The sequence below is a fragment of the Notolepis coatsorum genome (genome assembly GCF_963971535.1).
Source record: "Notolepis coatsorum genome assembly, chromosome: 5".
Classification (NCBI taxonomy): domain Eukaryota; kingdom Metazoa; phylum Chordata; class Actinopteri; order Aulopiformes; family Paralepididae; genus Notolepis; species Notolepis coatsorum.
The window spans coordinates 8,310,614-8,336,504 of NC_140169.1; the positions used below are offsets into that span (position 1 = coordinate 8,310,614).

Genomic DNA, 25,891 nt, shown 5'->3' on the forward strand with positions numbered 1-25,891 from the left:
CATCTAGCCAGTGTTACTATGAAAGAACAGTCTCCTCTGTAACATGTCATCTAGCCAGTGTTACTATGAAAGAACAGTCTCCTCTCTGTAACATGTCATCTAGCCAGTGTTACTATGAAAGAACAGTCTCCTCTGTAACATGTCATCTAGCCAGTGTTACTATGAAAGAACAGTCTCCTCTCTGTAACATGTCATCTAGCCAGTGTTACTATGAAAGAACAGTCTCCTCTCTGTAACATGTCATCTAGCCAGTGTTACTATGAAAGAACAGTCTCCTCTCTGTAACATGTCATCTAGCCAGTGTTACTATGAAAGAATAGTCTCTCTGTAACGTGTCATCTAGCCAGTGTTACTATGAAAGAATAGTCTCTCTGTAACGTGTCATCTAGCCAGTGTTACTATGAAAGAATAGTCTCTCTGTAACGTGTCATCTAGCCAGTGTTACTATGAAAGAACAGTCTCCTCTGTAACGTGTCATCTAGCCAGTGTTACTATGAAAGAACAGTCTCCTCTGTAACGTGTCATCTAGCCAGTGTTACTATGAAAGAACAGTCTCCTCTCTGTAACGTGTCATCTAGCCAGTGTTACTATGAAAGAACAGTCTCCTCTCTGTAACGTGTCATCTAGCCAGTGTTACTATGAAAGAACAGTCTCCTCTCTGTAACGTGTCATCTAGCCAGTGTTACTATGAAAGAACAGTCTCCTCTCTGTAACGTGTCATCTAGCCAGTGTTACTATGAAAGAACAGTCTCCTCTCTGTAACATGTCATCTAGCCAGTGTTACTATGAAAGAATAGTCTCCTCTCTGTAACATGTCATCTAGCCAGTGTTACTATGAAAGAATAGTCTCTCTGTAACGTGTCATCTAGCCAGTGTTACTATGAAAGAACAGTCTCCTCTCTGTAACATGTCATCTAGCCAGTGTTACTATGAAAGAACAGTCTCCTCTCTGTAACATGTCATCTAGCCAGTGTTACTATGAAAGAACAGTCTCCTCTGTAACATGTCATCTAGCCAGTGTTACTATGAAAGAATAGTCTCCTCTGTAACGTGTCATCTAGCCAGTGTTACTATGAAAGAACAGTCTCCTCTGTAACATGTCATCTAGCCAGTGTTACTATGAAAGAACAGTCTCCTCTGTAACGTGTCATCTAGCCAGTGTTACTATGAAAGAACAGTCTCCTCTCTGTAACATGTCATCTAGCCAGTGTTACTATGAAAGAACAGTCTCCTCTGTAACGTGTCATCTAGCCAGTGTTACTATGAAAGAATAGTCTCTCTGTAACGTGTCATCTAGCCAGTGTTACTATGAAAGAACAGTCTCCTCTGTAACATGTCATCTAGCCAGTGTTACTATGAAAGAATAGTCTCCTCTGTAACGTGTCATCTAGCCAGTGTTACTATGAAAGAATAGTCTCCTCTGTAACGTGTCATCTAGCCAGTGTTACTATGAAAGAACAGTCTCCTCTGTAACATGTCATCTAGCCAGTGTTACTATGAAAGAACAGTCTCCTCTGTAACGTGTCATCTAGCCAGTGTTACTATGAAAGAACAGTCTCCTCTCTGTAACATGTCATCTAGCCAGTGTTACTATGAAAGAACAGTCTCCTCTGTAACGTGTCATCTAGCCAGTGTTACTATGAAAGAATAGTCTCCTCTGTAACGTGTCATCTAGCCAGTGTTACTATGAAAGAACAGTCTCCTCTGTAACATGTCATCTAGCCAGTGTTACTATGAAAGAATAGTCTCTCTGTAACGTGTCGTCTAGCCAGTGTTACTATGAAAGAATAGTCTCTCTGTAACATGTCATATAGCCAGTGTTACTATGAAAGAATAGTCTCTCTGTAACATGTCATCTAGCCAGTGTTACTATGAAAGAATAGTCTCTCTGTAACGTGTCATCTAGCCAGTGTTACTATGAAAGAATAGTCTCTCTGTAACGTGTCATCTAGCCAGTGTTACTATGAAAGAACAGTCTCCTCTCTGTAACGTGTCATCTAGCCAGTGTTACTATGAAAGAACAGTCTCCTCTGTAACATGTCATCTAGCCAGTGTTACTATGAAAGAACAGTCTCCTCTCTGTAACATGTCATCTAGCCAGTGTTACTATGAAAGAACAGTCTCCTCTCTGTAACATGTCATCTAGCCAGTGTTACTATGAAAGAACAGTCTCCTCTCTGTAACGTGTCATCTAGCCAGTGTTACTATGAAAGAATAATCTCCTCTGTAACGTGTCATCTAGCCAGTGTTACTATGAAAGAACAGTCTCCTCTCTGTAACGTGTCATCTAGCCAGTGTTACTATGAAAGAATAATCTCCTCTGTAACGTGTCATCTAGCCAGTGTTACTATGAAAGAACAGTCTCCTCTCTGTAACGTGTCATCTAGCCAGTGTTACTATGAAAGAATAGTCTCCTCTCTGTAACGTGTCATCTAGCCAGTGTTACTATGAAAGAACAGTCTCCTCTCTGTAACGTGTCATCTAGCCAGTGTTACTATGAAAGAATAGTCTCCTCTCTGTAACGTGTCATCTAGCCAGTGTTACTATGAAAGAATAGTCTCCTCTCTGTAACGTGTCATCTAGTCAGTGTTACTATGAAAGAATAGTCTCCTCTCTGTAACATGTCATCTAGCCAGTGTTACTATGAAAGAATAGTCTCCTCTCTGTAACGTGTCATCTAGCCAGTGTTACTATGAAAGAATAGTCTCCTCTCTGTAACGTGTCATCTAGCCAGTGTTACTATGAAAGAATAGTCTCCTCTCTGTAACATGTCATCTAGCCAGTGTTACTATGAAAGAACAGTCTCCTCTGTAACGTGTCATCTAGCCAGTGTTACTATGAAAGAACAGTCTCCTCTCTGTAACGTGTCATCTAGCCAGTGTTACTATGAAAGAACAGTCTCCTCTCTGTAACGTGTCATCTAGCCAGTGTTACTATGAAAGAATAGTCTCCTCTGTAACATGTCATCTAGCCAGTGTTACTATGAAAGAATAGTCTCCTCTCTGTAACATGTCATCTAGCCAGTGTTACTATGAAAGAATAGTCTCCTCTGTAACATGTCATCTAGCCAGTGTTACTATGAAAGAATAGTCTCCTCTGTAACATGTCATCTAGCCAGTGTTACTATGAAAGAATAGTCTCCTCTGTAACGTGTCATCTAGCCAGTGTTACTATGAAAGAACAGTCTCCTCTCTGTAACATGTCATCTAGCCAGTGTTACTATGAAAGAATAGTCTCCTCTGTAACATGTCATCTAGCCAGTGTTACTATGAAAGAATAGTCTCCTCTGTAACATGTCATCTAGCCAGTGTTACTATGAAAGAACAGTCTCCTCTCTGTAACATGTCATCTAGCCAGTGTTACTATGAAAGAACAGTCTCCTCTGTAACATGTCATCTAGCCAGTGTTACTATGAAAGAACAGTCTCCTCTGTAACATGTCATCTAGCCAGTGTTACTATGAAAGAATAGTCTCCTCTGTAACATGTCATCTAGCCAGTGTTACTATGAAAGAATAGTCTCCTCTGTAACATGTCATCTAGCCAGTGTTACTATGAAAGAACAGTCTCCTCTGTAACATGTCATCTAGCCAGTGTTACTATGAAAGAACAGTCTCCTCTCTGTAACATGTCGTCTAGCCAGTGTTACTATGAAAGAACAGTCTCCTCTCTGTAACATGTCGTCTAGCCAGTGTTACTATGAAAGAATAGTCTCCTCTGTAACGTGTCATCTAGCCAGTGTTACTATGAAAGAATAGTCTCCTCTCTGTAACATGTCATCTAGCCAGTGTTACTATGAAAGAACAGTCTCCTCTCTGTAACGTGTCATCTAGCCAGTGTTACTATGAAAGAACAGTCTCCTCTGTAACGTGTCATCTAGCCAGTGTTACTATGAAAGAACAGTCTCCTCTCTGTAACGTGTCATCTAGCCAGTGTTACTATGAAAGAATAGTCTCCTCTGTAACGTGTCATCTAGCCAGTGTTACTATGAAAGAATAGTCTCCTCTGTAACATGTCATCTAGCCAGTGTTACTATGAAAGAACAGTCTCCTCTCTGTAACGTGTCATCTAGCCAGTGTTACTATGAAAGAATAGTCTCCTCTGTAACGTGTCATCTAGCCAGTGTTACTATGAAAGAATAGTCTCCTCTGTAACATGTCATCTAGCCAGTGTTACTATGAAAGAACAGTCTCCTCTCTGTAACGTGTCATCTAGCCAGTGTTACTATGAAAGAACAGTCTCCTCTGTAACGTGTCATCTAGCCAGTGTTACTATGAAAGAATAGTCTCTCTGTAACATGTCATCTAGCCAGTGTTACTATGAAAGAACAGTCTCCTCTGTAACATGTCATCTAGCCAGTGTTACTATGAAAGAACAGTCTCTCTGTAACGTGTCATCTAGCCAGTGTTACTATGAAAGAACAGTCTCCTCTGTAACGTGTCATCTAGCCAGTGTTACTATGAAAGAACAGTCTCTCTGTAACGTGTCATCTAGCCAGTGTTACTATGAAAGAACAGTCTCCTCTGTAACGTGTCATCTAGCCAGTGTTACTATGAAAGAATAGTCTCCTCTGTAACGTGTCATCTAGCCAGTGTTACTATGAAAGAACAGTCTCTCTGTAACATGTCATCTAGCCAGTGTTACTATGAAAGAATAGTCTCCTCTGTAACGTGTCATCTAGCCAGTGTTACTATGAAAGAATAGTCTCCTCTCTGTAACGTGTCATCTAGCCAGTGTTACTATGAAAGAATAGTCTCCTCTGTAACATGTCATCTAGCCAGTGTTACTATGAAAGAACAGTCTCTCTGTAACGTGTCATCTAGCCAGTGTTACTATGAAAGAACAGTCTCCTCTGTAACGTGTCATCTAGCCAGTGTTACTATGAAAGAATAGTCTCCTCTGTAACGTGTCATCTAGCCAGTGTTACTATGAAAGAACAGTCTCCTCTGTAACGTGTCATCTAGCCAGTGTTACTATGAAAGAACAGTCTCCTCTGTAACATGTCATCTAGCCAGTGTTACTATGAAAGAACAGTCTCCTCTGTAACGTGTCATCTAGCCAGTGTTACTATGAAAGAATAGTCTCCTCTCTGTAACGTGTCATCTAGCCAGTGTTACTATGAAAGAATAGTCTCCTCTGTAACGTGTCATCTAGCCAGTGTTACTATGAAAGAATATTCTCTCTGTAACGTGTCATCTAGCCAGTGTTACTATGAAAGAATAGTCTCCTCTCTGTAACGTGTCATCTAGCCAGTGTTACTATGAAAGAATAGTCTCCTCTGTAACGTGTCGTCTAGTCAGTGTTACTATGAAAGAATAGTCTCCTCTCTGTAACGTGTCATCTAGCCAGTGTTACTATGAAAGAATAGTCTCCTCTCTGTAACATGTCATCTAGCCAGTGTTACTATGAAAGAACAGTCTCCTCTGTAACGTGTCGTCTAGCCAGTGTTACTATGAAAGAATAGTCTCCTCTGTAACGTGTCGTCTAGCCAGTGTTACTATGAAAGAATAGTCTCCTCTGTAACATGTCATCTAGCCAGTGTTACTATGAAAGAACAGTCTCCTCTGTAACGTGTCATCTAGCCAGTGTTACTATGAAAGAATAGTCTCCTCTGTAACATGTCATCTAGCCAGTGTTACTATGAAAGAATAGTCTCCTCTCTGTAACATGTCATCTAGCCAGTGTTACTATGAAAGAACAGTCTCCTCTGTAACGTGTCGTCTAGCCAGTGTTACTATGAAAGAATAGTCTCCTCTGTAACATGTCATCTAGCCAGTGTTACTATGAAAGAACAGTCTCCTCTCTGTAACGTGTCATCTAGCCAGTGTTACTATGAAAGAACAGTCTCCTCTCTGTAACGTGTCATCTAGCCAGTGTTACTATGAAAGAATAGTCTCCTCTGTAACATGTCATCTAGCCAGTGTTACTATGAAAGAATAGTCTCCTCTCTGTAACATGTCATCTAGCCAGTGTTACTATGAAAGAACAGTCTCCTCTGTAACGTGTCGTCTAGCCAGTGTTACTATGAAAGAATAGTCTCCTCTGTAACGTGTCATCTAGCCAGTGTTACTATGAAAGAACAGTCTCCTCTGTAACGTGTCATCTAGCCAGTGTTACTATGAAAGAATAGTCTCCTCTGTAACATGTCATCTAGCCAGTGTTACTATGAAAGAATAGTCTCCTCTGTAACATGTCATCTAGCCAGTGTTACTATGAAAGAATAGTCTCCTCTCTGTAACATGTCATCTAGCCAGTGTTACTATGAAAGAATAGTCTCCTCTGTAACGTGTCATCTAGCCAGTGTTACTATGAAAGAATAGTCTCTCTGTAACGTGTCATCTAGCCAGTGTTACTATGAAAGAACAGTCTCCTCTCTGTAACATGTCATCTAGCCAGTGTTACTATGAAAGAACAGTCTCCTCTGTAACGTGTCGTCTAGCCAGTGTTACTATGAAAGAACAGTCTCTCTGTAACATGTCATCTAGCCAGTGTTACTATGAAAGAACAGTCTCTCTGTAACATGTCATCTAGCCAGTGTTACTATGAAAGAACAGTCTCCTCTCTGTAACATGTCATCTAGCCAGTGTTACTATGAAAGAACAGTCTCCTCTGTAACATGTCATCTAGCCAGTGTTACTATGAAAGAACAGTCTCTCTGTAACATGTCATCTAGCCAGTGTTACTATGAAAGAATAGTCTCCTCTGTAACATGTCATCTAGCCAGTGTTACTATGAAAGAATAGTCTCCTCTCTGTAACGTGTCATCTAGCCAGTGTTACTATGAAAGAATAGTCTCCTCTCTGTAACGTGTCATCTAGCCAGTGTTACTATGAAAGAATAGTCTCCTCTGTAACGTGTCATCTAGCCAGTGTTACTATGAAAGAATAGTCTCCTCTCTGTAACGTGTCATCTAGCCAGTGTTACTATGAAAGAACAGTCTCCTCTGTAACGTGTCATCTAGCCAGTGTTACTATGAAAGAACAGTCTCCTCTGTAACATGTCATCTAGCCAGTGTTACTATGAAAGAATAGTCTCCTCTGTAACGTGTCATCTAGCCAGTGTTACTATGAAAGAACAGTCTCCTCTGTAACATGTCATCTAGCCAGTGTTACTATGAAAGAACAGTCTCCTCTCTGTAACGTGTCATCTAGCCAGTGTTACTATGAAAGAATAGTCTCCTCTGTAACGTGTCATCTAGCCAGTGTTACTATGAAAGAACAGTCTCCTCTGTAACATGTCATCTAGCCAGTGTTACTATGAAAGAACAGTCTCCTCTCTGTAACGTGTCATCTAGCCAGTGTTACTATGAAAGAACAGTCTCCTCTCTGTAACATGTCATCTAGCCAGTGTTACTATGAAAGAACAGTCTCCTCTGTAACATGTCATCTAGCCAGTGTTACTATGAAAGAATAGTCTCCTCTGTAACGTGTCATCTAGCCAGTGTTACTATGAAAGAATAGTCTCTCTGTAACATGTCATCTAGCCAGTGTTACTATGAAAGAATAGTCTCTCTGTAACGTGTCATCTAGTCAGTGTTACTATGAAAGAACAGTCTCCTCTCTGTAACATGTCATCTAGCCAGTGTTACTATGAAAGAACAGTCTCCTCTCTGTAACGTGTCATCTAGCCAGTGTTACTATGAAAGAATAGTCTCCTCTCTGTAACGTGTCATCTAGCCAGTGTTACTATGAAAGAACAGTCTCTCTGTAACGTGTCATCTAGCCAGTGTTACTATGAAAGAACAGTCTCCTCTGTAACGTGTCATCTAGCCAGTGTTACTATGAAAGAACAGTCTCTCTGTAACGTGTCATCTAGCCAGTGTTACTATGAAAGAACAGTCTCCTCTCTGTAACATGTCATCTAGCCAGTGTTACTATGAAAGAATAGTCTCCTCTCTGTAACGTGTCATCTAGCCAGTGTTACTATGAAAGAACAGTCTCCTCTCTGTAACGTGTCATCTAGCCAGTGTTACTATGAAAGAACAGTCTCCTCTCTGTAACGTGTCATCTAGCCAGTGTTACTATGAAAGAACAGTCTCTCTGTAACATGTCATCTAGCCAGTGTTACTATGAAAGAATAGTCTCCTCTGTAACGTGTCATCTAGCCAGTGTTACTATGAAAGAATAGTCTCCTCTGTAACGTGTCATCTAGCCAGTGTTACTATGAAAGAATAGTCTCCTCTGTAACGTGTCATCTAGCCAGTGTTACTATGAAAGAATAGTCTCCTCTCTGTAACATGTCATCTAGCCAGTGTTACTATGAAAGAACAGTCTCCTCTCTGTAACGTGTCATCTAGCCAGTGTTACTATGAAAGAATAGTCTCCTCTCTGTAACGTGTCATCTAGCCAGTGTTACTATGAAAGAATAGTCTCCTCTGTAACATGTCATCTAGCCAGTGTTACTATGAAAGAACAGTCTCCTCTGTAACGTGTCATCTAGCCAGTGTTACTATGAAAGAATAGTCTCTCTGTAACGTGTCGTCTAGCCAGTGTTACTATGAAAGAACAGTCTCCTCTGTAACATGTCATCTAGCCAGTGTTACTATGAAAGAACAGTCTCCTCTGTAACGTGTCATCTAGCCAGTGTTACTATGAAAGAACAGTCTCTCTGTAACATGTCATCTAGCCAGTGTTACTATGAAAGAATAGTCTCTCTGTAACGTGTCATCTAGCCAGTGTTACTATGAAAGAATAGTCTCCTCTGTAACGTGTCATCTAGCCAGTGTTACTATGAAAGAATAGTCTCCTCTGTAACATGTCATCTAGCCAGTGTTACTATGAAAGAATAGTCTCTCTGTAACGTGTCGTCTAGCCAGTGTTACTATGAAAGAACAGTCTCCTCTGTAACATGTCATCTAGCCAGTGTTACTATGAAAGAACAGTCTCCTCTGTAACGTGTCATCTAGCCAGTGTTACTATGAAAGAACAGTCTCTCTGTAACATGTCATCTAGCCAGTGTTACTATGAAAGAACAGTCTCCTCTGTAACGTGTCATCTAGCCAGTGTTACTATGAAAGAACAGTCTCCTCTCTGTAACATGTCATCTAGCCAGTGTTACTATGAAAGAATAGTCTCCTCTGTAACGTGTCATCTAGCCAGTGTTACTATGAAAGAATAGTCTCCTCTGTAACATGTCATCTAGCCAGTGTTACTATGAAAGAATAGTCTCCTCTGTAACGTGTCATCTAGCCAGTGTTACTATGAAAGAATAGTCTCCTCTGTAACGTGTCATCTAGCCAGTGTTACTATGAAAGAATAGTCTCCTCTGTAACGTGTCATCTAGCCAGTGTTACTATGAAAGAATAGTCTCCTCTGTAACGTGTCATCTAGCCAGTGTTACTATGAAAGAACAGTCTCCTCTGTAACATGTCATCTAGCCAGTGTTACTATGAAAGAACAGTCTCCTCTCTGTAACGTGTCATCTAGCCAGTGTTACTATGAAAGAATAGTCTCCTCTCTGTAACATGTCATCTAGCCAGTGTTACTATGAAAGAACAGTCTCCTCTGTAACGTGTCATCTAGCCAGTGTTACTATGAAAGAATAGTCTCCTCTCTGTAACGTGTCATCTAGCCAGTGTTACTATGAAAGAACAGTCTCCTCTCTGTAACGTGTCATCTAGCCAGTGTTACTATGAAAGAATAGTCTCCTCTCTGTAACATGTCATCTAGCCAGTGTTACTATGAAAGAATAGTCTCCTCTGTAACGTGTCATCTAGCCAGTGTTACTATGAAAGAACAGTCTCCTCTGTAACGTGTCATCTAGCCAGTGTTACTATGAAAGAACAGTCTCCTCTCTGTAACGTGTCATCTAGCCAGTGTTACTATGAAAGAACAGTCTCCTCTCTGTAACATGTCATCTAGCCAGTGTTACTATGAAAGAATAGTCTCCTCTGTAACATGTCATCTAGCCAGTGTTACTATGAAAGAATAGTCTCCTCTGTAACATGTCATCTAGCCAGTGTTACTATGAAAGAACAGTCTCTCTGTAACATGTCATCTAGCCAGTGTTACTATGAAAGAACAGTCTCCTCTGTAACATGTCATCTAGCCAGTGTTACTATGAAAGAATAGTCTCCTCTGTAACATGTCATCTAGCCAGTGTTACTATGAAAGAACAGTCTCCTCTCTGTAACATGTCATCTAGCCAGTGTTACTATGAAAGAATAGTCTCCTCTGTAACATGTCATCTAGCCAGTGTTACTATGAAAGAACAGTCTCCTCTCTGTAACATGTCATCTAGCCAGTGTTACTATGAAAGAACAGTCTCCTCTGTAACGTGTCATCTAGCCAGTGTTACTATGAAAGAACAGTCTCCTCTGTAACGTGTCATCTAGCCAGTGTTACTATGAAAGAACAGTCTCCTCTGTAACGTGTCATCTAGCCAGTGTTACTATGAAAGAACAGTCTCCTCTGTAACATGTCATCTAGCCAGTGTTACTATGAAAGAATAGTCTCCTCTCTGTAACGTGTCATCTAGCCAGTGTTACTATGAAAGAATAGTCTCCTCTCTGTAACGTGTCATCTAGCCAGTGTTACTATGAAAGAATAGTCTCTCTGTAACGTGTCATCTAGCCAGTGTTACTATGAAAGAACAGTCTCCTCTGTAACGTGTCATCTAGCCAGTGTTACTATGAAAGAATAGTCTCTCTGTAACATGTCATCTAGCCAGTGTTACTATGAAAGAACAGTCTCCTCTGTAACGTGTCATCTAGCCAGTGTTACTATGAAAGAACAGTCTCCTCTCTGTAACATGTCATCTAGCCAGTGTTACTATGAAAGAACAGTCTCCTCTGTAACGTGTCATCTAGCCAGTGTTACTATGAAAGAATAGTATCCTCTGTAACGTGTCATCTAGCCAGTGTTACTATGAAAGAACAGTCTCCTCTGTAACATGTCATCTAGCCAGTGTTACTATGAAAGAATAGTCTCCTCTCTGTAACGTGTCATCTAGCCAGTGTTACTATGAAAGAATAGTCTCCTCTGTAACGTGTCATCTAGCCAGTGTTACTATGAAAGAATAGTCTCCTCTGTAACATGTCATCTAGCCAGTGTTACTATGAAAGAACAGTCTCCTCTCTGTAACGTGTCATCTAGCCAGTGTTACTATGAAAGAATAGTCTCTCTGTAACGTGTCATCTAGCCAGTGTTACTATGAAAGAATAGTCTCCTCTGTAACGTGTCATCTAGTCAGTGTTACTATGAAAGAATAGTCTCCTCTGTAACGTGTCGTCTAGCCAGTGTTACTATGAAAGAATAGTCTCCTCTCTGTAACGTGTCATCTAGCCAGTGTTACTATGAAAGAATAGTATCTCTGTAACATGTCGTCTAGCCCAGTTTTGAAAGCTACCACTTCATACTGAGTTGAACTACTACAAAGCTACCCTCGGAGATATAGTTTGGTTAACTAAAGCTACCTAGAACAAGTATGGATACCATCTAAAGGCATAATATATAAGGCCACCAAAGAGCAATCTCTAGGCAAAAGATTGTGTATTTGTAGTGTGTATTGTACACAGTATTCTTTTAACACGTCAGCACCAGGTGAGCCTTAGTGAATACCTGTCAGCCCTGAGTTAGCTCACACCGCCCTCTGCAGGACAGAATGGGAGGTGGCCACCAGGTGTGTGTCTGTCAGGGAAGTAGTACAGTGGTACACAGGAGGAAATTAAGATAAGATATTCCTTTATTGATCCCCTTGGGGAAATTCAGGCATCATAGCAGCATGGGGGATGGGGGGGTACAGGTAGTTGAAGACATACAGGTACAGGTCACAGAATTATAGTACAGTGGAGAAGTAAAAATAAAAATATAATAAAAAGGCAGTGTAAACAATATACAATATAATTAACCACGGACATGCGTATATGGGCAACAAGGTGCGAGATGAGGGTATGTATGCCCTCTCAGTTATATTTGCCCTACAATAAATATAGTTACAATATATAATCTAATAATCTAAATCTAATCTAATATATAATCTAAAAAAAACTAAATGCTAAAATGCTAAATATATGCAATATATAATCTAATAATCCAATAGTCTAAATCCAATCTAATCTATAATCTAAAAATGCTAAATGCTAAATATATGCTCTGATGAAGTATACAGTATTGGGGTTGAGGCTGTCGTCTCCATAGGTAGTGTGCTGCTGGCTGAGGTGCTGAGGTTGGTGTTTGTGGGTGGTGGTGGTCAGGCTGCTGCTGTTGGAGTGGGGTGCTGATGGGTGTGTGTGGGGGGGGGGGGGGGGGGTGCTTGGGGGATGGGGAGGGGTATTGGTGTTGATGGGTGGGGGAGGCGTGAATACTTTACCCAGGGCAGTTGTCCTTCCGCGTTCGGTTTGCGCGCCCTGATTGGCCTCTCAGCGCCCAATCGCGTTAGCCCTACTACTCGCTCAATACTTCAGTTCCACAGCCCCATTTCGTCGTATTGTTTTCCCCTCCGCCGTGCATCATATACTAAAACTAACTATCACTCAACTTCCTCGTATTGTTTTCCTCGTATTGTTTTCGCCTCCGCCGTGCATCATATACTAAAACTAACTATCACTCAACTAACTATCGCCTAACTCGCTACCGCCGAAGAGTCTCACAATATACTAACTCAATTGTTAAGGGGATGCAGACCAGAGAAAGACTTTCGTCTTGTTTACATCAGGGTCCCCCATTTTCAATTCATCATAACATATATGACATACATAATAATAATAATAATAATAATAACTTTATTTGTATAGCACTTTTCATACAGAGGTTGCAGTTCAAAGTGCTTCACAACAGTAAAAAATACAGGCATAAGCGAGCATAAAAAGATAGACAGGTAGAATCACAGTGTTTCACATTAGGATCTAGCATCCCAATAGGCTCTCTGCTTACAGTTTTCAGTAACACAAATAGTAAAAATAGTTTAAAATGATTCAGTTTAAAAATAGTAAAAAAAAAATTATAAAATAGAACGGACATAAAAAATACAGGCATGAGCGAGCATAGCAAGATATGGCAAATCATAGTGTTTCACATTAGGATCTAGCATCCTAATAGGCTCTCTATTCAGTAATACTCCTGTAATTCCCAACATACTTCACAGTACATATTGCTGTAACTTTAGTGATATTAGATCACAGGGACATGAGCCCACACTGTAACTTTAGTGATACTAGATCACAGGGACTCGAACCCACACTGTAACTTTAGTGATAATAGATCACAGGGACTCGAACCCACACTGTAACTTTAGTGATACTAGATCACAGGGACTCGAACCCACACTGTAACTTTAGTGATACTAGATCACAGGGACTTGAACCCACACTGTAACTTTAGTGATAATAGATCACAGGGACTCGAACCCACACTGTAACTTTAGTGATACTAGATCACAGGGACTCGAACCCACACTGTAACTTTAGTGATACTAGATCACAGGGACTCGAACCCACACTGTAACTTTAGTGATACTAGATCACAGGGACTCGAACCCACACTGTAACTTTAGTGATACTAGATCACAGGGACTCAAACCCACACTGTAACTTTAGTGATATTAGATCACAGGGACTCGAACCCATACTAAATAGTGGGACTTATTGCATGAACAAATAATCACAGTGTTTCACATTTGGATCTAGCAAATAATAAAAATAGTTTAAAATGATTCAGTTTAAAAATAGTCATCAGTAAGAAGTAAAAAGTGCAATAACCGACGGACATAAAAATACAGGCATGAGCGAGCATAGCAAGATATGGCAAATCACAGTGTTTCACATTAGGATCTAGCATCCTAATAGGCTCTCTATTCAGTAATACTCCTGTAATTCATGAACAAATAATCACAGTGTTTCACATTTGGATATAGCAAATAATAAGAATAGTTTAAAATGATTCAGTTTAAAAATAGTCATCAGTAAGAAGTAAAAAGTGCAATAACCGACACATGAATTTGATAGGCAGTGTAAAAGAGTAGGCAGGGTAAGAATAAATACAAGTTGTGTCAGGATATCCCTGATGTTTCCTCTTGCCACTAGGTGGTAGCAGATATCTATCAGTGAAATGCCTGAGCAAAGAGATAGGTTTTAAGCTGTCTTTTAAAGATGTCTAGCGAGTTGGCTTCCCTGATGTTTTGGGGTAGTTTGTTCCATAGTTTTGGGGCATAGTTGATAAAGGCTGCATTACCGATCCTCTTTTGACTGCTTCTGGGAGCCTCTAGTAGTCCAGCAGCTGATGATCGCAGTGTTCTTGCTGGTGTGTAATTTATTAGAGTGTTGGCGATGTAGCTAGGTCCCTGTCCATTTAGAGCTTTGTATGTAAGGAGAAGGACCTTAAAGTCAATTCTAAATGTTACAGGAAGCCAGTGTAAAGCGGCTAGGACTGGACTAATGTGCTCTCTCCTTTTGGTTCTAGTTAGCAGTCGGGCTGCTGAGTTTTGGATTAGCTGAAGCCTCTCTGTGGTTTTCTTAGGGAGACCTGTGAAAAGTGCATTACAGTAGTCTAACCGGCTAGATATGAATGCATGAATTAGCTTCTCAGCATCGTTCTGATTAATAAATGGTCGTACTTTTGCTATATTTCTGAGATGGAAGAACGATGTTTTCGTCACTTTGCTAATATGAGAATTGAAGTTCAGTTCTGAATCTATGATAACCCCAAGACTAGTGACCTCAGATTTGATCCAAGGGGTTAGTCCCCCCAGGTTCTTTATTAATGTTTCTTTTTTAGTTTTGGAGCCGATAATTAGAATTTCAGTTTTGTTCTCGTTTAGTTTCAGGAAGTTCTTACTCATCCATTTATTTATTGCCAGTAAGCAGTCTGTAATGGAGCTAATCGCTGTATCATTTGGTTCAGCAGATATGTACAGTTGTGTATCATCCGCATAGCTATGGAAATCTACATTATGTTCTCTGATGATATCACCCAGCGGTACCATGTAAAGGGAGAAGAGTAAAGGACCTAAGCAACTCCCTTGTGCAACTCCATAGTTGTTGTCGTATATATCAGACATGTGATCTCCTAGTTTAACATAGAATTTCCTCCCTCTGATGTATGTTTTAAACCAGCCCAGCACATGGTCTGAGAAACCGACATGGTTTTCAAGACGATCGATTAGAATATCGTGATCGATTGTATCAAATGCTGCACTGAGATCTAACAGGATAAGGATGGAGATCTTATTCTCGTCAGAGTTTAGTCTGAGGTCACTGATTATTTTGGTGAGGGCAGTTTCAGTGCTATGATATTTTCTGAATCCTGACTGAAATTCTTCTAAGATGTTGTTTTCTTCAAGAAAGGAATTTATTTGAACTGAAACTATCTTTTCAAGTACTTTACTAATGAATGGTAGGTTGGATATTGGACGATAATTTGCCATTTCATTACTATCCAAGTTAGGTTTTTTTAGTAATGGCTTTACAACTGCTGTTTTTGTACATGACATACAGATAGACAGTACTGCTACATCTATATATATTTATGACATACCTGTACCAGATTTGCAAATACAGTACTGTTTGTGATACAAAAAGTGTCCAGAAAAAGAGTGTATATACATTTGACGTAGAAACTGTACATTGGAGGAGGCTGGGTTGATGTGATGTCGATGAATAGCGCGTTACGTTAATAGAGAGATGAAAACAATACGTTATTTATATTGATGTGAGAGATGAAAACAACACGTTATTTATATTGATGTGATGTCGATTGATATGAATAGCGCGTTACGTTAATAAAGAGGCGAAAAACAATACGACGTTAACTGAAAGCCGATGCACGGCGCTTGAGTGATCGTAGTATATTGAGCGAGTAGTGCGGCGATAGTAGGGCTAACGCGATTGGGCGCTGAGAGGCCAATCAGGGCGCGCAAACAGAGCGCGGAAGGACAACTGCCTTGGGTAAAGTATTCACGCGTGGGGGAGGCTACTCTGGTCAAAGCGGTTGAAAAACGTGTTCAGCTCGTTTGCCTGCTCCGGGGGGGGGCCTCCACAGCCCCGCTGTTTGAACCCACTGGAATCTTATCAGCTTAAAGGTGCGGTAGGCATTTTTATTTAGAACCATGTTGGTATTATGTGGTGAAATTCACTCTACATCAGCTACCAATAAATCAAATGCTCTGAGAAAACAATCTGGTCTCTGTGACTCTGTCCGACTGTCCCAGGCCCTGTAATCAGACAATCTCAGGGTGCCTGAATCTGAACAAATAATAATAATAAAAATATTTGTTTGCCCTGTCAAGTGGTCTATCCAGGGTCGCATCAGAAAACCAAAAAACACCATTGAGTTCCTCGTTGAAAAGTACACAGAGCTTGTGAAACGGCTTGCCAATCAGAGGCCGGGAAATATTTTGTATAATTTTTTTATTTTTTTTACAATTGACCTGTCTCAAACCCTGCCCCTTTTCTTGATCCTCCAATCACAACTGTCGCTTACCTCGGACAAACCAAGTTTGTCCGAGGTAAGCGACAGTTGTGATTGGAGGATCAAGAAAAGGGGCAGGGTTTGAGACAGGTCCATTCAGCTTACAGCTGCTGGTGTCTCAGGGAGTCTGTGGGAACACCTGGTGTCTCAGGGAGGGAGTCTGTGGGAACACCTGGTGTCTCAGAGAGTCTGTGGGAACACCTGGTGTCTCAGGGAGTCTGTGGGAACACCTGGTGTCTCAGGGAGGGAGTCTGTGGGAACACCTGGTGTCTCAGGGAGTCTGTGGGAACACCTGGTGTCTCAGGGAGGGAGTCTGTGGGAACACCTGGTGTCTCAGGGAGTCTGTGGGAACACCTGGTGTCTCAGGGAGTCTGTGGGAACACCTGGTGTCTCAGGGAGGAGTCTGTGGGAACACCTGGTGTCTCAGGGAGGAGTCTGTGGGAACACCTGGTGTCTCAGGGAGGAGTCTGTGGGAACACCTGGTGTCTCAGGGAGTCTGTGGGAACACCTGGTGTCTCAGGAGGAGTCTGTGGGAACACCTGGTGTCTCAGGGAGTCTGTGGGAACACCTGGTGTCTCAGGGAGTCTGTGGGAACACCTGGTGTCTCAGGGAGTCTGTGGGAACACCTGGTGTCTCAGGGAGGAGTCTTTGGGAATCCTGTGCACCTGGTGTCTCAGGGAGTCTGTGGGAACACTGGTGTCTCAGGGAGTCTGTGGGAACACCTGGTGTCTCAGGGAGTCTGTGGGAACACCTGGTGTCTCAGGGAGGGAGTCTGTGGGAACACCTGGTGTCTCAGGGAGTCTGTGGGAACACCTGGTGTCTCAGGGAGTCTGTTGGGAACACCTGGTGTCTCAGGGAGTCTGTGGGAACACCTGGTGTCTCAGGGGAGTCTGTGGGAACACCTGGTGTCTCAGGGAGTCTGTGGGAACACCTGGCTGAAATGTGATGCAGAGCTGACTCCAGTTCTAAATAAAAATGCCTACCGCACCTTTAAGCTGATAAGATTCCAGTGGGTTCAAACAGCGGGGCTGTGGAGGCCCCCCCGGAGCAGGCAAACGAGCTGAACACGTTTTTCAACCGCTTTGACCAGAGTAGCCTCCCCCACGCGTGAATACTTTACCCAAGGCAGTTGTCCTTCCGCGTTCTGTTTGCGCGCCCTGATTGGCCTCTCAGCGCCCAATCGCGTTAGCCCTACTATCGCCGCACTACTCGCTCACTCTGCTAATTTCTCTGAAATCACCTACCCCACCTTTAATGGTGAGCCTTACATAACCAATAAAAATGCAAACAACCTAATAGAATGGACGGACATTTTCTAGGCAAAACTTTTTTTGTCTGGTTTAACACTCTTTTAAAACAAACAGACACACAGTGTTCCCCCCCCCCCCCCCCCCCCAACCCCCTCCAATGTACAGAAAATTACCTAGTATGGTTGTCAATATTAATTGTTAGTTTCATTGTGTATTGTATGTTGAGTACTGGCTTTTAATAATTCTGTTTGCAATAATTGTTTTTGTATGTTTTTTGTGTGGACCCCAGGAAGACTAGCTGGTTGCTGGCACCAGCTAATGGGGATTCGTAATAAAATCAAATCAAACAAACAGTACTGTATTTGCAAATCTGGTATGTCATAAATGTATAGATGTAGCAGTACTGTCTATCTGTATGTCGTGAGTGTGTCATATATGTTACGATGAATTGAAAATGGGGGACCCTGATGTAAACAAGACGATGATGTGCATCCACTTAACAATTGTGTGTATTGAGCCGTACTGTATTGTACCGATTCTGCAATCTGTTAATAAAGTTTTCAATCAATTCAATCAATCAATCAAACAACATCCACAGTCTGCCAACGCATGGCTTCTTATAGTGATCAGAACGGTTCAAACAGGCCGGCATGGTCATGGGCACGGTGACTTACCTTTCCCGCTGTTGAAGAAACAGTCCATCTCCACGCTGGAGCGAGAGTGAGACACACACAGCGCCGCGTTGGGGACCAGACCCTCCTGAGGGGGGCTACGCTCAGTGGTCCGGACCAAACACCAGCCAGGACGCTCACCGGGACGCTCCAACAACTCCACAGTCTGACCTGGAGAGACACCGGGAGAATAATGACAACCACCATATCATACCACACCGAAGACAGGGGAGGGGAGGGGAGGGGAGGGGAGGGGAGGGGGGAGGCCGGACAGACAGGACGGACAGGATGGGACAGAGAGAGAGAGAGAGAGAGAGAGAGAGAGAGAGAGAGAGAGAGAGAGAGAGAGAGAGACTGGAAATGTTCAGTTGGAGTCTGAACAGCTGGTAGAGAGCAGGGCAGTCCCCCTGCTGGAGAATCAACGGCAGAGCGGATAAAACGGAAGACAGTTTTCCCATGAATTATGAGTTGGGAGTCATAGGTTAGAAGTGTGCAGGTGTAACGGAGGTCTGTGAGTGTATCCACAGTCACGATGGACTTCAAGTGTTGTGAAGTGACTGTGGCACGTAGAGGTACTGCAAGTAAAACTCATCCACCCATAAAAGGCATCCAGACCCATTACCAAAAGGTGAGTTCAACCTCTTGGTATAGTGGTCTTCGATGTCACCCGTGGTGCGGGAGACCGGGGTTCGAGACTCACTCGGGGCAATCCCTTAACTCTTTCTCTGCCACACTGGGAACGGGATATGACTATGTGCTGCCACGCATTAAACCAATGGAGTCGCTCACCTTGTTTGCAGGGCTATAACTATTTAAATATTATAGCTACTATGGCCCATTTGACATCGAGTATCTATCGTTCAAGATGTGAAAAAGGAATATTTTTTCCATCCATACATTCTCGTTTTATACCGTGGTGGATATAAGTATGGTTTTAGAGTGGTCTAGGGTAATTCCTGCAGAGGCTAGTAATAGCCTTATATTTAACTTAATCCATTGGCATTTCGTCCCTATACACGCTACAATAAAAAATTCAAATGCATATGATCGGTATATTATGTTCCATCATGCATGCATGAAAGGGGGGGGGGGGGGGGGTCGTTTCTGATTAATTGATTGTCAATAACGGCATTCGTTAGTACAACAGCATATGCTGATCAGGGCGATGGCTATGAAAACAATGGACAACCAAGCTGAAATTGACATTAAATTGCTCTTACCTGTGGCCGATAAGACTCCAAAAAAGAATATTCCAATTATTTGATTGCCATCTGCTAGATCGTATGTCCATTTGGCCCACGCCATAACCCCCAACACCATAATGATTCTGGCGTCCCGAAGGCGATTCAATGCAATCGGGTGAATATCTTGATCCACGTTACAAGAAAAACGCCCGGATGACTTTCAATGACGCACAGCCACAGACTCAGAGTCAGAAAGGAAATGCGACATCGGCCGCATACCACCAGGCGGCGGTATCAGACCGTTGCGATCTCAGACAGATTGCCACACAGTACCACAGCATGCCTGGATGATTTATGAATGGAAATAGCGAATAAAAGAAATAACAATCCAATAACGTACGTGGTTGGCATTCAACGATTGGCGGACTAACACGTATTAAATCGTTGTTGGCGGCCATTGAGTTAACAGGGGTCGAACTTTAACACAATGCAGAGATGGCAATACGATGGCAGACTAATACGTTTTGAATTTAACGGGGCTGCGATAGACAGCGCAGTTCTTTGTTTTGACTTTGTTTTGTTTTGACTCGTGTGTCTGAGTGAATGGAAGTGGACGGCCATTTTGGATAATCACGCTGAATTATTGCGGTACACACATTACAAAAACCTTTGTTAAACACAAATATTTCGTGGGATTTTTATAAACTTTGGACCTGTACTACATAAGATGTCAGGCTATGGAACTGTTATGTTTTCCAGCTCCTACCGCACAGCTGGAACTTAAAAACAGGCATCTGGCAACCAGTAAAAATAAATGTACACAAGACCTTTACTTCAATGTGTTCAAACTAGGGATGTCCGATATTATGGGCCTACCGATATTGGCATAAAAATGTGATATCGGAAAATAGCGGTATCGGTTTTCAAAAAAATTATATATATTATATTATATATATTTTTTTTACATTTATTTTACCTTTATTTACCCAGGCAAGCAAGTAAGAACAAATTATAATTTTATTTATTGTCAAAGTATGCATAATGTTGTGTTAATTACACGACAAGAGATATGTAATTACCTCTAATTACCTGAAATTATTCCGTTTTGGGGGGGGGGGGGGGGGGGGGGGGGGGGCGGGGGACCCTGAATATATCGGTATCGGTTGATATCAGTATCGGAAATTAAGAGTTACATGTTACTCTATTTCATTAGCACTCAAATAGATTTTTCTGCATGTGCTATAAGTATGAAGTATAATAACTCGCAAATTACTTTGGGTATGCAATCGTCGAAAAATTATGCCTGACCCTTAACACTTTGATTGCCCAAGCTTAATTCCTTTTTACCTCCTTGAATGCCCAGGGCCACTTCAATGTTAACGTTAATATCGCCTAATCTATGTTTTAAATTATGTGTCTAATCTGCCCGTCGCTTATCAAAGACTAATTTTCCAGTCAACATTGTCGTAGCAGATTGTTTTTTATCGCTTCATTTCCGTTTTCTAGCATTTTGAAAATCACTCGTTTTCACGGAAAAAATAACACATTCCATGATAATCGCCTTTTACTGGAATATTCTAGAACGTTGTCATTGTTCGGCCTATTTATGAATCGTTTTCAAATAAACGCTAGATTATCGATAGTATATGTGTGCACATGCACGCTCGTGCCGCGAGTTGAAAATCGATTTTCCTAGTTACTGACCACAGCCAAACAGCAATATCACATAATCACATAAAAGCTTATATCTCTGTGAAAACGAGTCTGATTATCCTAATACTGGTAACATAGATTCCTTACCTGAGATCAGATGGTATCCAAATGGATTATTCCAATTCCTGATCGCCATTCGAAAAAATCGATCTTTTTATTGATCCACCAAGTATAGTGTAAAAACACATAATCCCCGCTGCTCTGAAACTCCAGAGTGAAACTGGTCGACGGCGGTTGCATGAGTGAGAAGTAAAACGTGGATTCCGGGTTTCTTTTTCTCATTCATTTTCATTGAGTTCAATCCAAAAGGGTGAATTACCATCTGGGAGACGATAGGGGGCGCTTTTTTCACATCTGAGCGCCTGGAGAGGGTGATTTTCCAACGGTAGACTTGGTTGATGAAATATGATTTCAGATCGCTAATAAAAAAAAACTCGGGTTGGGCAATCAAAGTGTTAACTGGTTCTGCGCCAAAAACGAGTATACTATTGCCCGCCATGCGTTTAGTGCCAGAAACGAGTTAACTAGTTTTTGGGATCCTTATTTAGTTTATTCGCTATATCTATTCATAATTCATAGCTGCAGCCTCTGTATACTCTTCAGACCCTGTCTGAGCTGGCAGACAGTCAACACCGCCCTCTACTGCCTTGCAGAGCTATTGCATCCCATTGAAAATGGGCTGGTGTGTTTTATGAGCCAATCTGAGCCGTGCGGGCAGGGTTTAAATACTCAGGCGAGCCAGGGGCTTACAACGACCAATGTGAATATTAACCCCGCCCGCCCGTCCGTGTGTAACGCTCGGTAATGTCGGGACATGATCGCTGTGGATAACTGGAATGGCGATCAGGTAATTGGATTCTTTTTTTTGCATTACATCAGAGACAAGGTAAGAACACTATATATGAAACCTTGCGTAGATCTAATATTTATTTCTACCGCGATCAAAGCTATCTGTGTGTAGGTGTGTGTGCTTATTACTGTTGACTGCGGTGGGGGGGGGGGGGGGGGGGGGGGGGTGAGTGCCCCGCTACGATGGCCATTTCATGTATGCACAACGAGATATAATAATGATAATCTAGCGTTGATTTCAGGATGATTAGATAATCAGCCGAAAAATTACAACATGATGACTGAATTACACTAAAATGCCTTTTTCTCGCCTTTTTCCTGGAATTACTCAAAAGCACCCAAACCATACAAAACGGTATAAAACGGAAATGTATGGATGAAAAAACAATCTGTTTTGGGCATGTTGACTGGAAGCAACTCACTGACAGTCGACGGCGTTATTAGACCCATAGCTATAATATAAGATATATTTTAAGCACTCGCAAATGTCGCAGTCTAACACCTTGCGATGAAGGGGGATCAGCGCCCCCTGCTGCTGGCGGTCAATGTGTTAACAGTAGGGCTGTCCCCGACTAAGGATTTGGATGGTCGACTATGATTGGCCAAAATTTGCCGTTAGTCAACTATTGGTAAAATATATATATATATATATAATATTTAAAACATTTTTTTTTATCATTCCATTTGGGCTGTGGGGGTGCTTAATGTCTGAAGGAGTCGACTGAAGGCTTCTTGTCCTCTGCAAAAGCATGCAATTGGTCCACTGATGGATACATCTTGATATTTGTCTAGTCTAGTGTGTTCATTAGATGGGTGAAATCCTCTTTCAGTGCCTCTGTGCCTGTTTTCGTAGGCAGTTAGCTTCTGGTATGCGTGCCATTAGTGTTAGCCACGCTTCTAGGCCTCTTTTCTTTTGGAAAGAAGGATAAAAAAATATATATTATACTTTTCTTTTTATTTAAATTTTTATATTCGACTAAGAGGTTGGCTGGTCGACTATGGCTCCTTTCGACCGACTAATCGACTAATAGGGGTCAGCCCTAGTTAACAGACAGTTTAGCGGTTGAGTGAGAACGCTCAATCAGGGGTCTGTTATAGGGAGTTATTCATACAGGAAGGTGGAGGTCATGTATGCGATTTTGCTTGAAGAGGGACACCTTGTCAGAAAAATCAGTGCATTGACATGTCAGATCTTAAAGCCCAACTTGCAGGTTAAACCCTACTGATCAATTATGGGTAGTTTACATCATTGGTATATAATTTCATTATTTATTTTTTTCCATTTGACGCCGGAAATGCCACTCAGAAATGGTTAAAAAGGTTCACGCACAAATAACATGCATGAGCTAATTAAAAAGCTTATCAGAGCTATCAGGGCCATGACGTCACATCCGGTATCTTTCCCTACTTCTGATCCACTACAAGGAGTTTTGACGAGTGCAGAAAGCTATTTCCTTGATCCAAATGGACGCCTTACAAGACGCAAATGGCTTTAATCGTCGGAGACTTTGATGGACCAGCTACAACTGGTTGAAACAAGATAGTTATAATGTTTTTAATGTCGTAAAAAAAAGAACTACATTTACCACTAGGCAGCCTGTTGTTCAGTACAGCAGCGCTACTGGTCTGTGGGCTGTCGCCTGATCCCCGGGTCATAGTACCAAGCTATATCGCTCTGGCTAACGTTACCCCGCTAACGTTAGCATTATGGCTACTGTCGTGCATGTAAAAGAGTTTTGGGAACGAGTAAAATGTGTAGGTCCTGTGGGGCAAAGCACTGCACACGCATCATGCAAGCTACGTTAGCTACACGTCGCGGCATGTTGATACAATAGCCCCTTTAGCTGCACTCGGTGGATAGCCCCTTTAGCTGCACTCGGCATATGTACATCGACACAATGATCAAACACCTTATAACTACTATTGTCGTGTCCATAAGTTCCCTGGCAGAATACTTGTGAGGACAAAGATATACAAAGAGGAGAGAACCATTTTAATTCAGACTTTGTTAGGAGTTTCAAGAACGGCGGCTACCAAGCTAAGCTACGTTAGCTGCTAACGTTGCATACACAATATGTACAACGACACAATGATTTACATTATTACAAATATGGTAACGTGGTTGTGGCTGTTACAAATAGTGGTTAGCTTTAGAGATGAATGGCTATGATCACGGAGCAATAGTGTTGTTAGGTGAAACAGATACATTTTCATTCATCACTCCTCGTTCCTCGGCTAGTAGTAGCAAGGCTCTGCTTCCTGTCACTACCTGCCTGTGAGTCTCAGAGCCCCTGCTGCCCCTGATGTGACTTTGGTCAACAAAATGTTTGATAAAAATGCTAAAACTGGGTCAATTTCGATAATTTTTTTTCCCTCTTCATGAAAGTCAGCGTTGGCCTAGTCACATTGTTTATTGAACAAAAATACAACATGCAAGTTGGCCTTTAAGTTTAATTCCTGTCTCCAGAGAATGAGTCTCTGGAGACACCTAGTGGTGATAGTGAGGAGGTACAAGTTATATATATTAAGAATAGCTTTTTTAGAGATTCGCCTCCCTCTGGTGGCGAGGAGAAGAATGTCCGGGAATATTAATGATAGGTCTCTGGCACACTCCAGTGTCGAAACTGGGGTAGTGCAGGGGGATACAGAAGATATGTCATTTTAACAGTTAATTAAATACATTTTAAAGCACTGGACCATGTGCATTTTATGTTATAAAAAAAAAAGCTGTTGCCCAATAAAATTCTAGCACTGTACTAAAACAGTGGCTGCTCCTACAATTAGCTTCAGGATGAAGTGGGAACGACACCTCAATATTTAGGGCCTAGTAAGTGGGAACACACGCCAGCGTGCACTGGAGGTCCCCTGCTGGTGAAGAACTGGTACTGCAATCGATATTGTGTGTCACAACGGAGAATACTGACAGCTAGGGTGAGAATATAGGTGTTAAGAGAGGGGGGGGGGCGGAGAGAGCGACAGAGAAGGGGCAGGGAGTGCCCGTAGACAGAAAATGTGACATTGACATAGCGTTGACGACGTGGGGCATAGGGAAATGCTTACAAGGAAAAAAAGAGAAAACGCTGGAGAAGCTCTGACAATGAGACATAACTGTATGCAATACTATGAAGAGAAAAATGCTAAAGGATTCTACAGGGTTCCATACGTTCTCTAGTATCCTACCTGTGACGATGGACATCTCTGAACTGCAACCTGCTGTGAAGTCCTGGAGAACAACCGTCAGCTCACATCCTCCAGACAACTAGAGAGAGAGAGAGAGAAAGAGAGAGAGAGAGAGAGAGAGAGAGAGAGCGAGAGAGAAGAGAGAGAGAGGGATAGAGAAAGAGAAAGATAGAGAGATAGAAAGAGAGATAGAGAGAAAGAGAGAGAAGAGAGATAGAAAGAGAGAGACAGAGAGATGGAGAGAGACAATTTGTCAATCAAGTTTTTGGTTTGTTATCCTTGCTTTTTTTCGACCCTAGTCTTGTGTGTGTGTGTGTGTGTGTGTGTGTGTGTGTGTGTGTGTGTGTGTGTGTGTGTGTGTGTGTGTGTATGTGTGTGTGTGTGTCTCACAGTCACAACAACACCTAGAATCCATTGCACACATTACAAATGTAAAATAAAAGTGCGACATTTATAGCAGCGGAAAACGTTTATTTTGTACATTATCTAACGTTAACACGAACGTTTTCCGCTGCTATAAACGTTGCACTTTTAAGAGGATTTCAAGTCATGGTATCCATAAACTTCAATCGGTTCGGATCTTTTGAATGAATGAGAATGTAAACAAACACGGCGTCACGTTGAAATCACTGGCTGCGCTCAG

The 25,891-nt window shown here is 41.9% G+C and overlaps 1 protein-coding gene across 1 annotated transcript in view; it reads right to left on the reverse strand.

The window, feature by feature from the left end:
- The window catches only part of LOC311229257 (kalirin-like), a gene marked incomplete at its 5' end in the record, with an annotated part of 611,135 nt that overhangs the window by 291,279 nt on the left and 293,965 nt on the right, over window positions 1-25,891 (reverse strand). The window contains 2 exon segments of the mRNA XM_084315324.1: window positions 18,326-18,493; window positions 25,249-25,327. Coding sequence (XP_084171450.1) covers window positions 18,326-18,493; window positions 25,249-25,327 — 247 coding nt within the window.